The sequence below is a fragment of the Camponotus floridanus genome, unplaced genomic scaffold (assembly GCF_003227725.1).
Source record: "Camponotus floridanus strain SB8 unplaced genomic scaffold, Cflo_v7.5 scaffold80, whole genome shotgun sequence".
In the NCBI taxonomy this organism is placed as follows: domain Eukaryota; kingdom Metazoa; phylum Arthropoda; class Insecta; order Hymenoptera; family Formicidae; genus Camponotus; species Camponotus floridanus.
In genome coordinates this window covers 553704-571373 of record NW_020229850.1, presented here as the reverse complement: position 1 = coordinate 571373, position 17670 = coordinate 553704, and the positions used below count along the sequence as shown (strand labels likewise).

The window sequence follows — 17670 nt, the reverse complement described above, 5'->3', positions numbered from 1 at the left end:
GATTAAGGTTTAATGACTGGCGTAAATATACGTCATACACAATGATATTAAACGCGAAATTAAAATATTCTCGCCGAGGATATTTGCATCGATGACAATCATATTAAAGTATTTTAAAAACATTATTTAAAAACAAATATAAAAATATTCAACATTACGTCGAAACTCTGACGTTACATATAACGTACATAGATCTTAAGAAACGTCTAATATTACATTAGAGATTTGTGTAAAATAGATCAATGAAATGAGTTATTAATACATTTACTGTTTCGATGAGAAAAACATGTTACGAGCGTAATGAATTACGTATACAGAATTTTTCAATCAAAAGAGATAGCCACATTTATTATCATTTATTGTATCGGCGAAAAATCCATTTCCACTGCATACAATATAATATGACGATGAAAAAATGATGAGTTTTACTTTCTTATTTATAATAAACAAATATCAATATTCATCTAATATTTATGCAATATTCACTAACATGATACCAAGTATACAGTCGATTTGCCGTAACAAATTACTATCTAGAAGAGTATAATAAACTGATTGAACTTTAACTATCATCGGTTTCGTAAGCGTAACAATTTGCGTCATTAACGGGTCGATAACCGATAATGTCGAATTGTTAAAATAAGCCCTATGACGTACAGAAATGTGAGGATAAGGTTATTCGTTGAGAACACAAGATGCTCGTATCGCATCGTACACATACATACGTACATACATCGCGCTGGAGAACACGCGTTTGTGAATCAAGCTTTATTCTAGCCGCGAACACAGAGGCCGACATTGCGATCGCGATGCTTACTCTTGCGTGGCATATCGGAGGATATAAATAAACGGCCGCAAAGCTCGTTTCCTGCACCTTTCGACTCGCTGAATGCGCGGGCATGCATCGCAGTGAGGAGAGTCATTATGCGTTTATCGTTACAACTGCACGCGGTGCATCGAACTGCTGAAAGAGAAATTTCATCCTGGAGCGCGAAAACACAACGCGTCTTTTAGGCTTCGTTCCTTTTTCCCTTTTCTCAGAAGAAAACAGATGTGACGCGCGCGTACACATTTTTTTTTTAAATTTAGAGATTATTCTAAAAATAATCCGTATTTCCGCTCGCTGCCGATTGTTTTGTTTCCAAATTACGGTCATTTTCAGGTTGTATTAATTGTTGGCAATTATAAGCTACTTTACTCGAGACATGATAATTCTTAAAATTCTCTAGGAAAATAAAATAAATAGATATTATGTATAATTACATTTCGCGGAAAAATGAAGGGATTAAAAAACAAATAAATTCCCGCTCATCCTTCGACGAGATAAGGAATCGAAGGGAGGAGGTATTTGACTGAGGGGGAATTTAACCACCGATGCTTCTCCACGCGTTCCAAGGATCAATATTGCTCGACGCTTTCGATCTTTTACGCTCCTCTGTTACGGTCGACGTGGCAATTAATCTTCGAAGATAACGCCGCCTTATATTTTCACACCCGGATATCGCGTGTCGCGATAAGATCGACGCTCATTTCGATCATTCGCACGGTTTTTTGCCCCCTTCTCCCTTTCCCCCGCTGGCTCCTTCTTTTTCCCTCTAACGAGTTCGCAAGAGCACAAGACAAGGTTTGGAAGAAAAAGGCAGGGGGAGAATGAGGAAGGGATGAGAAGAAGAAGGAAGGAAAGAGGAGGAGGAGGAGAGAGGGGGAGGGGGAGAGGTGGATACGCGTTGCCGAACTCGCGAGCGAATTCTTCTCACGGTTCGCGCGCCGTTTCGTCGGCACGCGTGGGCGGACCGGCGAATAACGCCGGTCTTGTATTTTTAAACCCTCGCAGGGGCATCTCGGAGACGCGAGCGGCCCTCCCCCTCCCCCGACCCCCCCGCGCTCGGAGGAATCGCCGGGTCACTTCTGCCCTCGCGGCGAGCGGGAGCCGCGTACCTTTCTCTTTTTACTTCCTCTTTAACCGGCGTGCAACACACCCGGGCGAAAACGGTCTCACGGTCCCCTACGGATCGCGGGAGATCAGGGGGAGGGGGCCGGAGGGAGAGATAGGGGATCCGTCGAATGAATTATCGAGGCTTTCGGAGCGGGATGGTCGACCTGAGCGAGCGGCAAGGAATACGGCAAGATCGAAAGGGGACGAGAGGGGGAAGAACACTGGATATTATGGCCGTTGTGTTGTCGTTGGTTGGGTAATCGAAGAAGATTCGAAACGGATTCGAGAGTCGGATCATCGACTGCACTGGTCCCCCTCCCCTCCTTCGCGGGAATTAAAGAACTCATCCGTGGGGGGAATGTATACATGCGGAGGCGATTAACTTTTCGATGAGAACCGAAATAAGCCTCCATTCGTTTGCATTTGCTTATCGCACGTACGACTTTAGGGATACTGATTTATCTGATATTTTTCTGTTATTGTACGCTTACATCAAGCCACTTTATAGTGAGTAAGCATTATAAAAATTCAGTTATCGTCTTAAACAACATTAGTCTCGCAAGATATTTTTGCATGTGCGACGTTTAAATGATAATTAGAATCAAAAATATCCCTTTATATTTCCCTTATTTTCTGAATAATTATCTAAGAATTATTTTAATAATTGCATAAAAAAGTGAGATAAATATATACATATATTAATTAAATGCAAGTGAACCACTATAAAACAGAATCACTCTCACGACCTAATTTTCGTTCAACTTTACGATGTCTTATTGAAATTATAACGTAATCTCGTTATCTTGCGATTTCCCTTAAAATATATTCATCTGGAATCTATAATTTTACGTCTCATCAATCGCGTTTCCACGCGATCAGTTTTCCTCGGTTGAAGCGTCGGTGGTTAATAGCAGAAAGAAAGAGAGAGTATAAGATGCTATTACTATTTGCATGATCAGTGTGAGTGACGTAATTCACTTTGAAATACGCTTAATAGAAAGAGTTACATTCCGCATCGACGAGAGATAAGTAGAGTTTCCGTACACGTTATAATTTCGCAGTTGATGTGTAATGCGGACAGAAAGCGGGATACATAAAAACAAAAAGGAAGAAGGTTGCGGAATCCGAGATTAAAGGAAAGTGAAATTTCGAGCGACCGTATCTCTTCTCTCTCTCTTTCTCTCTCGTTTTTTTCAAAGGCTCAAACTATTGCGATTGTGTGTACAAATTTTGACAAGCACCTTCCAATTCGAGACTCCGTCAAAACTGCCGACCAACCGTCAGTCAATACACCGTGTAAACTAATAGCATCAACGAGCTGTCATTAGCAGCTGTTACGACCGACAGAGAATAACGTTGTAATCTTCTATGAAATTCAGCGGCAGCGGGTTCAAAGATCTTTCGCAGCATCGGCACGATTGGTCGTGTTCATGCAACACGCGTATCGCAATGATCGGGCAAACGACTTCGTGCAGAAACGCAGACGGTAGTTCGCTTATTCCGAGAAACGCGACTACCGATTACAATGCGAACGTATCAATAGAACGCTCTTAAAATCGTACAAGGTATGCTGATTTCGCACAATGTCATTATTCTCTTCATTAACAATAACAATGCGTATTTTATCTGAAGAATGAAACATGGTGTACGAGAAGAAGATATAACGAATTCCATTTCTTTCCCGGACAATATACATATGTACACAAACCATGTTCGCTCTACTTATTTGCAATGACTCCTCGAAAACTTGAAATGCAAAAAAAAAATTCTTACCTCGTCGAGAGCCATGGACAGAGCGCCGGAGATGGCGAGACCCTGACGATCTTTGAGGTCGCCCTTGATGGCGGTGAGGTAGCCGATGGTCAAGTTGAGCGGCTGGCCCGCGGTTTTATTGCCCCCCGACCAGAGATTCTTATGAGAGGGCACCTGGTGGCACTGGACCGGCGGAGAAGCCGGTGACTCCGCCGGCGGCTCCAGAGCCTGACTCAGGACCAGGGGGCTGCTGGCCAGTAGCAGCAGTACCAGGAGGGCGCGTGGACGCGGCCGCGGCAGCGGATGCGATGGACGATGACGCTCCTGCCGCTGCTTGCGGTCGCGCTCCCGATGAAGCTGCTGCTGGCGCGGATGCTGGCGACGGGGAGACCTGCGGCGGCTCGGCTGTGCTGGCGGGCCGGGGCGCATGGCCGCCGCCGCCACCGGTCAGCAGCGCCTCCCACCCGCTTACCTGGGGGTCAAAAAAATATTCGTTTTCCTTTAAAAAAAAAATTGTGAAGAAACGTGTCGTGTAAGTGATGTAAAAAAATTATCCAGCAAACAGTTATAAAAATAAATATCAGTTATATAATTGTTAAATAATATAATATATATATATATATATATAATATATAATAATAATAGTTATATAATTGTTATGCGACGTAACATCTTACACAGAGAAAAATGTATACTGTAATCAAGTAAATATTATTTATTTTAAGTACATCATAAGTTTGTATATCCGCAAATATATCATAAGTTTACCACAAGCATTAAATTTAATTGAATATATTCTGAATTTTAGTAAGTGCAGTATTTTAGTCAAGAATATTAAATTAAAACAAAAATTTGGTTTACTTACTACAAGAGTTGACGTAGAATAAGTTTGATTTTTCTTTGATACAACTTTACAATATTCTTGAAGCAAAAATAAATTCTTCTTTTGAGTACATGATAATGAGATTTTCTAACACTTGTGATAAGTATATTTTAAGACTATTATCAAGAATATATTCTTTGTTGAAGAAAACTATTACTTAAAAAAAGAAAAATAAATTGAGTAATCGCTTTTCTTGGCAGTAGAATGATATTTTTCTCTGTGTGTATTGTCGTGTGGGAAATTACAACTAACAATTGTATAAATGTTACGTTGGTGTTTGCTGGGGAGATTAATGTTTAAGGATGTTTTGTACCTATTTTCAAAATATTGAGAATTTAATGAAAATTGTGCAGAATGTCCTTACATATGTTTAGAATCTTCAGTACAATTTTTAAATCGATTCACTAAGGCCCGGTTCTACAACTCGAGTTAATCCGATTTTAATACGTTAAACTGGGTCTTGATTGGTCCATTCACTTAAACTCGGATTAACTGGATTATGGAACTAGGCTTAAAGCGTTTACAAGTTATAAGGATTTTAATTTGCACCGAATTAATGTGTTCTTATGGGAAACGTATAATCACGTCGATTCAAATGACAAAAACACATGGAAATAATATTCAGAATTTGTTTAAAATTTGTAAAAGTTTAGATACAGAGGAAATATTTGATCAAATAATATTATACAAGTACTGGTTAAAAAGATATTACATATAATTTAATACTATAAAGTTAGTCAGGTATCTGTCACAAGGCGAAATGCTCTGCCAAAAGTTAATCATTTCGATTAACAAAATTCGGAATATTTCAGTAAAAACGCAATAAATATTAAAAAATACATCTCTGCACTGTATCTAAGATCAAATTGTAATATTTCACACAATTTCTCATACTCAAACTACACCAAAAGTGGATAGATTTCGTCAATATTGATTTTCAGCTACTTTTTGCTGGGATTGTACATACAAAACATCCTTAAGCATAAATTGATAGCGATTAAAAATTGTTTTCAATGAAATAATCATTCTCTGTGTGTGATTTACGTAAACATTAATCGAATAAACTAATATTCGTCAAACTAATATCTCATCTATTGAAATCATTTAGGGTAGGTTAAATATGCTACAATAATGATAAATTATCGATAATAAAATACTAAACAAAAAAATTAATTTAACAGAATCTGTTGTGAAAATTTGCTATCCATCATATAAATAGCCACATATAAAAAGGCAAACTTGATCTGCTTGAAAAACCCGATTTAGTATTCGGAAATGTTATCTGTATTTCAGATCTGTTGATTATAATTCGCATCGACCTTATATCGCGATATACGTATCATATATAAGGATATGTAGCATTACAATTTCCGCGGTTACAATCGTCGTGAAACCGGTTGTAGTTTGTGTGTATGCTATAGTTGTAACAATAAAATATATATATATATATATATATATATATATATATCTATATCTTTCTACTTCAATGCATTTATCGCGAGGTCACATTTATTCACGTGAATCATTGTATCATGCCATCTGTTATGTGCTCAACTAATAATAGATAGTTTTCAAACAATATTAACCGCGCGAAATATCGAAGTGATTTACACTGTGCACTTTTCACAGACATTTTTACGTTTAGTTTGTATCATCTTCACATCGAAAGACAATCTGTCGTAAAGAAAATTTATATCGCATAAACCGGATGTCGCGAGGAGTCCCGAAGGAATTTTATATCAGTGGCATCATTGTTGCAGTACGCAAGTGAGAAAAATGTATTGCGATCACGTGCGTAAAATGACCGCAACTTCCTTTTCACTGTCTCGTAAATCAATCGAATTTATTTCCTCGGTCAATGAAAATAGCGAACTGAAAATTATCACACTTGTTAGCGAGATTCTTTGTACACTTATGAATGACTTTGTCAATTCATATCACACAATATCGACATAAATATTTGTGAGCATCGACTATTAAAGAAAAAAAAATAAAAATTCCACAATTTACGTAAAATAATTTAAGACGGCGTGTCGCGTTAATAAGACGTAAATTTTTTTTAATTACACGAGTTATTCACGCTAGCAAAAATTTTATAGTATGATTTAATTTGGTAACAGAAATTTCAAAAGAAAAAATACATATTAATACAATATTATAAATACAATATTATCTATAACTTTCAAGATTTATACTGTAACGATGACCGATAAGAAAACATCTGTTGAATGCGTTGGCGTAAGAATTGTCAGAAAATTCCGGACGCAAGACTCGATGTCGCCGAACACGATTACGCATCAAATCGTCACGAAACATAAGTGCGAGAGTTGGAACACGTGGCCGTAAAGGAGAGAAGGAGAGAAGGAGAAAAGAGGAAAAAAGAGAAAGAGACACCTGTTGCGATTACATAAGTCCTTAGGTGAGGTCGGACTAGCCTGCAGGGGCTTTAGCAACAATAAAGACGTCCGCCTGTCATGATGCACAATGTCATTCACCAAGAGAGGAAGCGCGCGTGCCTTTCTACTCGCCCGGTTGACGCCGCATCGACTTCCGACTTGCAGAGGCTTTTAATTATTACGGTCGAGGGAGTCACGAAACCCGGATTTATTTGACGCCTGGTCGTGAGTTAACAAAAGAGACATTGAAGGGACAGGTGTCACGCCACACTACTCCATACTTAACTCGACGTGATCCGCTATTACGTCATCACTCATATATGTTCGGTAGGCCATGTATACGCGCACGTTGTCTGCATGATGTATAAACAGGTACCTATCGATTACATTTCGCCCGATACATTTTCTGCTATCATGCTGTTTTACGAAAAAAAGCGAAAATAATTAGACTTTGTATTTAAAAGCTGCATTTTGCATCTTTACTTCTCGTTTCTTTTAACAAAGCGAGTTTAACGTGAATTATGAAAAAAAATCGCGGAGACAAATTCAATTGTTTTTATAATTTGCACTTCATACTTCAAATAACATGCTGATATTGACAGTTATAGCTATCTTTGAATATTTTGTGTTGCATGTTCAATTTGACTGATAAATACATTATATTATTGTGATTTACATTCCTCATTGCAAATTAGAAAAAATTTATATTTTATCTTATATATAAAAAAATAATACATTTTTTATTATATATATATATATATATATATATATATATATTTATTTATTGACTTCTATAAATAACTGTAATAATTTTCAACATGTAATTTTACTCCTTATCGATTTATTATTTTTAATAATAGTTATCGTATTTTTAATAGTAGTTGGAAATAGTATATTAAAACGTAAATTAAGACATATATGAAAAAAGAAGCAGTCATATTTTTCTTTTGAGGAATTCGAGAAAACGACGTAAGAAAATACACGATGGTCGCAAAAAATCCACGCAAATAAAACGTGTTAATATGTAGTGATTTGTTTAATACATTGTTGGTTATAATATAATTAGAATGCTTAGAGTACCACCTGCGTATGTATGCGCATCTGATTTACCATACAAAGAATCACGTGATAGAAAAGAAATTTCTTGTAAACGGTCAAGCGGTCGTATGAATAATTCAAAATTATTATATCTTTTAAAATTCTTTTTAAAATTCCAATTTGATCTTTTAATCAAATTTGATTTTTTTTGTGCAAATTTTGTATAAAATGTGATGAATATTGTAATAAGTATTACAGGATATTTGTCAAACAAAAACAAATTGTAATAATCCTTCTGCAAGTTGAAAAATTTACATAGAAAAGATAAAAATTTTGATTCGAGGAAAAAAAAAGAAAAGAAAATATTTACGGGCAACGCGATTAATATCCATGATCGGACGGATGTCTAAAAATATCACACCTATGTTTGTTGAGTAGAGAGATCATATATCTTGAACGATTTCATCCAAAAACCACATAGATTATACATATTTGTTTTATCACGATAATATCGATAACTAATGTGTATTTCGTGTATTATGTTCTAAAAATAACAATGAAATATTATGTAATCTTTACAAGACAAAACGAAAGTCGCCTCTGTTTTTGCTTATCATTTGAAAATAAGATTAAAACTCTTAGATTTTTTAACACAATTTTTTCGTGTTAAAAATTTTCTTATATTTTCTTATATTTTATTCTCATATTTTTCTTATTATTTCTTATTATTCTATTAAACCGACAAACATTTTTAGATATTTTTATCACAATGATTTTGATATTTGTACTATAAACTTCTTTGTAAAAAAAAAACTTTCTTATTGAAAACTTTTTTATCTAAAAACTTTATGATTTCGCAATTCCATCGTATTTGAAAAATTCAAATATATGCTAATTATAAGTAAACTTGAAATATTATAATTATAAAATAATAAAATGATCAAAAGTGAAAAATTAAAACAATGTCAGCTTGATATCAAAGTGTTTCCCGAATTAATTTTTTTATCGCTACTAAGATATCTTGAGATCCAAATTTATTATTTACAAAATAAGTTTCAGAAATAATCGAAAATACTTCAGTCGCATCACAAGAACTACTGTTAATACGATTAATTGTTTGATTCTATTACACTATTTTCCAAATTGCTATCGAGACATATCAATGCTACATTATTGTTCTATTGTTGTGTTTGATACTCTTTTTTTTACTCCGTTGTTTATCCTCTGTTGCTCTTTCATTCATACACTCGTGAAAATACAAATTAAGAATACAATGATCGCGTGAAACTTTAACACTTGATGCGTATATTATCTCATATTGCGACGAAAGAAAAATATGATTACATAATACTACGATTTGCTCGAGATTGAAATTCGCGATAACCGAAAATTAATTACACTCGCGCTGTCTAACAATCTTTGTTCGTGCGAAATAATGGTTTGAAATCTTAACTCTTATTACGAATAGTTTTTAGTACTTACATCAGTTTCAGTACTTGATTATATCACTGTCATGCTTCGAGAAATAATCGACGATTCATGGAACGCCACGTGCCGTTACCTTTCCGTACGAGTCTCGCCCTACAACTGACTATAATCCCACCGAATGTACACAATAGCGCGGTGTACGTCGCAAAATTCATAACAAGTGTGTGTGCCTCGGGCTATTACCTTCGCATACCAGTCTCGTCGTACGAATGTAAACAAACCCGAATCGAATGTAAACAATAGCGCGTTATACACAAAATTCTCAATAAACGCTTTTCGCAAGATTTATAATAAGCCTATAAAATACATACGTTGAATAATAATTATTATTTATCGAGCAATTAAAGATTATCAGATAATGCGAGTTTTTCATTTTTAATAATACACCTGCAATATTAGATTAAAATCGGCGATTATGTTTTCAAGAATTTCTTAATTATTAACGAAATAAAACTCGAATGTAAAACAAATTTACTCGAGCGTCATTATGTTTAATTATTAAATTAAAATATAACTGTTATTGACTTGTATTCTAATATTTATCAGTTGTGTTGTTTATAAACTTGATCTTTATTCAATGATTTGTAAAAACACACGTATTTTGTGATTTATTCGATTGAAATCAATTGCGCAAATCCTCAATCGCAATAAAAAAATAAATTTCACAGCGAGTATTATATAAAATCCTGCTAATAGGCATATTTTGATGATTAAAGGATTTTTGCGAATGAGTGTCATATGAATGCTATGAAAAAAGCAACAAAAGAAAAAAAAGGGGAAAATGACAATGTAATCACAGGTGAACAATTTAAAATTAATCTGTTATATTATTTGTTTGTAAAATTAATTGTTCGTTTATATTTTCACATTACTGATTTATTTTACATTATTGTGTGACGATATATATTTCCTTTACTACATTACTTTATTAATAAATTTTTGAGTGATATATTTTGAAAATAATTATTGCAGGAAACGTTTAAATGCTAAAATAAAAAGTTTAATTAATATTTTTATATTCTTTATTCCTATACGAGTATGGCAAGAGTTAGCAGTGATATGTTTCTACATTAAATGATAGACAATAAATTTATTGACGTATTTAAAAAATTAAATAATTTAAGAAATACATTAATTTAAGAAATACCAATCAAAAAAATGAAAGCAGAGAAATTAATCGTATTAATACAGTAGTCTTGTAGATATATATGAGAATTGTAACGCTTTCAATTATTTTATAAACTTATTTTGCAAGCGATAAATTCAGAATTAAGATATTAATTCAGAAGTGAATTTGACTAAGTTAATATTGTTAATTTCTTTTTTTATTATGTAATAATAATTCCCGTGTTAGTATATCTGTAAAATCTATAAAAATTTAAATTATTATAATATTTATTTTTGTATATCATAAGAGCAATAAATTCGAGACTACAATAACAAATTAGTGATAAATTAATTTTGCCAAAGTTGATTTTGAGGTGACTGGAAATGCCAGATTAATGTACATTGTGACATATCACATGATTTTTAATGTTAGCATATTGTAATAAAGGTTTAATCAATCAACAAAACAAGTCATCGTGATAAAGTACTTTGCTATTTATAACGGCTTAAATTAAACAAGTCTTTGTAAAAGACGTAACTGATATATGAAGCAAATATAAGCCGATAAGAAGCTAAAAATAACACTATTTAAGACATACACCATATTGGCGTTCAATGCCGTTACCTTCGCCAGTTCGGGTTAAATTGTTTCTAAATAATTAGTAAAGACATTTATTACGTAAGTTAAATGAATCATAAAACTTGCAAACACATTCACGTATACTTTGTCATGCAGTTTCATTGATATTATTCATTATAGAAAATATTATTTTATCGAGAGAATCGGTCATTTTCCTTGACGGAAACCTAGCTTTTAATTAAAAAAGATCTGAGTATAGGTCACAAAAATAATATTTTATTTGTCGCAAGAATTATTTCGAAGAACAAGAGATATATTATAAAAAATATATTACAAGTACTTTATAGCACATCAATGCTTAAAAGCTTATATTGGTTATCATTGCTTGGATTTTTTTAGAATTGTTTGTAATAATTTGTCTTTTGTTTATAGCGATACTATTTTTCGTTAATTGCACAAATATACTGTAATTTTTGAAGTTCAATTACAAGCGAAAACAATTTTTACAAATAAATGATTCCGATTATCAATAATAAAGATATATAATAAAGATATAATGATTTTTAAAAGATTATAGATTGACAATTTTTTCAAAAGGCTGTAATTGTTTAGGACTTCGATTACAAATAAAATCACTATTATAAACATAAATAAAATAACTATCATTTCCCGTATAAAAAATTTAATTTCTTACAAGATATTATATATTGTAAATTCAAAATAAATTATAATGTCAATTAAAAAGCAAATACACAAAACAAATAAAATTTATATAATATATTTATATCAAAAAGTATTTCAAACAATCAGAGAATTCTTCAAAGATATATATAAAACATATCTATGTCTTGTTTGAATATCTTTAAATAAATATTATTCGTACAAAAGATCCATATTTTCCATTATTAATTGTGTTTCATATATTTTTTCTCATTGCATCATTTAAAATAGTTATTAATCTTCTCTTAATCTAATTCATTTTTCAAAATTGCGAGAAAAAGAATCAAAATTTAAGAATCCCTTTTTACATTATGTTTTATTCCCTTTTAATATAATCAGCTAAAATTTTATTATATTTTAGTTGTTAAAATCACACATGTGTAACATGTTCAATATTGGAATTAATTTCTCTAATATCTCGATTCATTAAAAAAACTTTTTTTTCTGATAAATCTAAAAAATAATCTTAAAAATACATCTCTTATTATCTATTATAGTGTATATACTATATGTTATCTATTATAGTATTATCTCGTAGATGACAAAACGTTCTTATCTTCTTTCGCAATATTTGTTTCTATTAGAGCGAAATAGACATGGAAAATCGTGAAGAAGACGCAATGCGTCCGGCATACGTTTACGCAATCCCAGGTCAATACTCGCGATGCATATCGTTTAGTTAAACAGTGATAAATCTGCTCTTTCTCCCTGGAATTCTCTCCTGTTGAACCATAAAATGTGTCCAAACGTGTTTAACTGAAAATGCTGAGTTAATCCTGATTATATATAGCGATTCATCTAAAACATTCGATGATATCTCTTGAATTTTGGAACACGATTTGTGACAGAGAAGGAAATAAAAAATGAGAGAGGATATTTTATACAATAATAATAGATCTAACGGAATAAATTATTTTTGCTATTTGTATTATATCTTTATTGTTTGTGTTTGTAAACGTACCATTTAACGGGCATCGACAAAGTGTGCAATCTCGAAATACATTCGGGCTTCTAACGATATGTTTTGTACACGTGATATGCATAAACATACGTGCTAATGTCGCGGTGTGGATTGTGTTACAAAGCAGTAATTGTAGGACGATACGTGAATATATGTAGTACAAGAGATGCGCGCAAGTGAATCTTGTTATTATCACGATTACTCTTCACATCGGTGTGCTTTGTGTCGGTATAATATTTCACGTTACTGCAAACGTACACGGGCGTGGCACCAATTGGTCACGATGTGATACCTGGGACACATCCCTCACTTATCTTACCATCGATTACACTGATTCGTATGCGTTGCAATCAACGAAATGATTCATCAAAATGAATACGAATAATATTACATTACGTCTGTTTCTTATATCATATTATGTAAAAATAGTTGAACAGATTTCCATAAAATTTAAAGAATTTTTTGAACTTTAAGATTTGATATTTTTGATGAAATATACTTAAAATATATATATATATATATATATATATATATATATATATATATTAGCAAGTTAGAAAAATTACACGCATTTTTTTTATTATCGCTTGCATAATTTTTCTTTCATATAAAATAATATACTTTAATGTTCAAAAAATTAAAGAACTTACATTTGAACATTTTAAGATTGATTAATATAATTGCAAATATTTATGAATGAATATTTATATTTTTGCTTGTATATCGATCATTTCTATATAAGTTTTAAAACAGAGCATTGGGAGAAAGAACTGAAGTTATTATTTACTTCTTTTTTGTAGCTGTAATATTTCTATAAATTTAATTATATCTTCCTAGTTTAGGAACGAAATTTTAAAAAATTCCTAAATAATTCAAAAATTATTGTCTCTAATAATTAACTTATGATTTAATCTTTAAGAAGATTATATATTAATTCATCATTCTATATATTAATTCGTCTATTTTGTTCCATTATCTTTTTACGTATGAATTTTTGCGATTCTTTTTTCACTTTTTTCCTATATTAATAATATTTATATTTAATAATTATATCTATCCATTCATATCTATCTATATAATAATTATATCCATCTATGTATTTATCATCATGAGACGCGTTTTGATTTCTTTTTACTAATATTAATTTCTACTACTAGATACGTACGATAGTTTTAGTTGTTTTTCCACACATTCCAAGTTGAAATCCAATAATCATAAAATTATACATATTGCGTATATATTAGCAAATGAATATATGCGGTGAAAATTACATTTAGCCTAAAGGGATACGCGTATCCGGTATAAAAGCGGCGACATCGCATGTAAATTACGCGCAAGATACTTACAACTTTGTTTCAACAGGTCACTTTAATTAGAGAGCTTTGGAGCAATATTAATATTAATATCTCGCCTTGGTGTGTACACGCCTACGGCATTAATTAGTAACTTTGCGTTTCGTATTAATTTATCGTGCCGCTTAATAACACTTGCTCTACTGCACCTTGCGCATGTACAAGATTCCTTGCCACATCTTAATTTAAATCGTAAATTTTAACTACGTTAATTGCTAGATGTGTAACATAATGTGATGTATCCAATGTTAATTCACTTTAGTATTTCTTATATTCAATCTGTAACGTCATTTTTTTATCATCATCGTCTCACTAATAAAAAAGATTGCCGTATCTAATTTTGTTAGAAAAAAATTTTATATGTAATATGTAAATAAAATAATTTTTTAAAATAATTTTAATCAAAATCTGACATATCTTGCTGCTGGAAATATTATGATTTTGTAAACATTATCTATCTAAAACTAAATCTAAAATTTCCAATACTTTTTACAAGGACTCAATATGTTTAAACATAGTATACGTTTTATTATCGTCTCAAGAAGATGTTGCTGAAATGTAAGACACATACGCACAAAAGTATTAGTAGTTATTTGCCATTTCCTTTACATGTCTATGCTTTCGTCGGCCTTTTAATGAGCGTCTAATGATAGAAACAGTGTCAATGTACTTAACGGCTTATTGAGAGAAGCGATCAAAGGCGGACAACATGGAACGTCATGAAAAACGCAACGAACGAATGCTGTTTGCAAGTACAACATAGGATTAATCAATTATCGTACGAATATGCATTAAGCTCTCTTTTACATGTGAGATATTAGCATATATAACAATATATTATGTCTCGTCTTCATCTAAATGCTATATTTACTACAATTTATCTGTTACTGTCAGTTACTAAATCAATTATTAATTGCTTCCATATGAAAGAAGAATTTGAATCTGTTTCGCTTTACGTACACAATACTGAAAAATTTGAGCAAAAAGAATTGTATTGCGAAAACATATAATTAAAATAACATAAAAAAATTTCTCAATTCTAATGATCGATACATTATAGGCCTCTGTATTTCGACAATAAATCAACAAACTTGAAATCTCTGTGATTGCTTTTATCAAAATGTGTCAACGATTTGGCAAATGAAATTCAATCTAAAATTTATGTTCTCAGGAGATAGTTGGCGGATTTCCAATAGAAACAGAGCAACCGCAATCGCGTATGTTTTCTTTATCTCACTTATAACGTAATTGAGCGGATACATGCGATCCACTTGTTTGAACTTCGGAATATTTGCACGAATTTTAACCGCACACATGTTTGAATGTCCGCTCTCTTTGGCAGAATTCCATGATTCTTACAACAACCAGGAATTATTCACTGCGTAATAATGATGTTCACACGATCATTGTAACGGTCTATTATTACAAATAGACGATAAACGAAGTAAAATAATTGAGAAATATATTAGTAATTATTAAATAATTCTAATATATTTTGTTAAAACACCTAAATTCAAATTATGAATTACGTTACAGCAAAGCAAATGATGGAATGCAATTATAAAGAACTTTACTTTACACAAATACATAATAATAATAAGAAAGTATATTTATCACGAATATAATTATTTTATAAAATTATATTTTAAGCATCAAAAAACTTTCATTCATACTAATTTAATAATATCGTCGAATAATTAATCATGCAATTTTGGAACATACATTTCGCATTTAACATCAATATGCAATAATAATTTCTAATTAAAAAAATTATTAGCAAATAATAAATAATCATTTGAAAGATTCACTCTGCTTATTTGCTTTATTCAATTTTGAGAGCTAATATAAAGTTGCTTTCCAAATTTTTTGTAAACTATTTTTCTAGATGTATTTTTCTAGATGCGAATAAAAAATGTCAAACATGTGCACATAATGTACAATTAAATGACGTATAAAAATTTAATTTTTTCGAATGTAGGGGGGCTTTAAGTATCATATATGAGTTTTTTCGCTATGTACAATCTCCGTAATTTGTCTTATTGCTGTCAAGCTCTTCAACATAGCCGCACAAAACGTATGTACAATTATCATATGAAAACACGAGAGTGCATATGCGCAGTTTCACCGAACTGCATACATGTGAATATTACGCGTTCCCTTCTCTCTAGTGCATATTCGAAATACCTTTGATATGTATGGCAAAAGTAGCAATATTCTTTTTTCGCCTTGTATGATATTTTAGTTTATTGCCATGAATAATGTACAAATAACGGCACAAAAGCACATCCATTATTTATACCACAAGCATGAGAGAATATTTTTATGCAATGTAACAAAAAACAAATGCATTTAAAAATTATAAATACAATTTTTATATCATAATTTTTTTGTTGGCAATAAAAGATATTTCACTTATTTTACACATATCCCTCTATATAAAATAGTATTAATTATTTCATTAAAAAAGTATTAACAAAATATTTGTATTCAAAATACAAATAATTTCCATATGTTAGAATTGAACTTATTTAATAAAAATAATGATTTAAAACCTGTTACGCAATGTTTTATGATATATTCGTAAACGAAAAATTATTATAATTGTTTTGTAATATATAACAAAATAATACATCCTGAATAAATAAAATATTTCAAAAAAGAATTAATAAAAAAAAAGACATCTGTATAGCATATCACATGTGAACAATATAAACTAAGCTTGTAATTTGGAAAAAGTGTCACGTACGAGAATGTATTGCTCGCTGAAATTTATTGAACGTAATATTATTCTTAATTCTTCAAATTACATATATTTACACACGATATCTTACTCAATAATGCAAAAATGTAGTTTATAATTCAATAGGAAGGAAGGGGCATTTACACTTGACACATAATTTTTTCTATGAAATGTACGTAGCTATCGCGTCGTATGCAAGGAAATGCATCACGCATGATTTTTTCTATGAAATGTACGTAGCTATTGCATTGTATGCAAAGAGGAGATGCATCATCATGTTGCATTTAATTCGTCGAAGAGTCGCGCAGAAATCGAGCCGAGCGAGCGAGCATGTTTGTGGTTCCGTGGCGGACGTGTGGATAGAGATAACACATTAAAATAGTACGCCGGCATATATGCGATAACACGTATTTATAATATCTACTGTGAGACGTTTCTCGCGCGCCGATATTAAATAAAGTGCGTTCACAATATGCAGCGAGGCCGGGCGGTGGCGCCCATTGTCGACGCCTCTAACAATAAGAAAGATAGATACGACAGTTCGGATCAACTGTGTGAATTATCCCATCATTATACGATTGGTTCTGCTACATCAAAATTCATTTTACAATGCAATATTATTTTACAATTATTTATTTACATATATATATATATACATATATATATATATATATATATATATATATATACGTATATATATACGTATATATATATATA

General features: G+C 31.8%; 1 protein-coding gene across 2 annotated transcripts in view; it reads right to left on the bottom strand.

Annotated features, from left to right (window-relative positions):
* Positions 1-17670, bottom strand: part of LOC105250113 (receptor-type guanylate cyclase Gyc76C) — a 70548-nt gene that overhangs the window by 34811 nt on the left and 18067 nt on the right. The window contains exon 3 of one of the 2 annotated variants that reach the window (XM_011256050.2): positions 3710-4160. In XM_011256050.2, coding sequence (XP_011254352.1) covers positions 3710-4117 — 408 coding nt within the window. In that variant the 5' untranslated portion in view covers positions 4118-4160. Of the gene's footprint in view, positions 1-3709; positions 4161-17670 lie in introns of those variants that run through there. The other variant, XM_025414445.1, reaches the window with a different exon arrangement.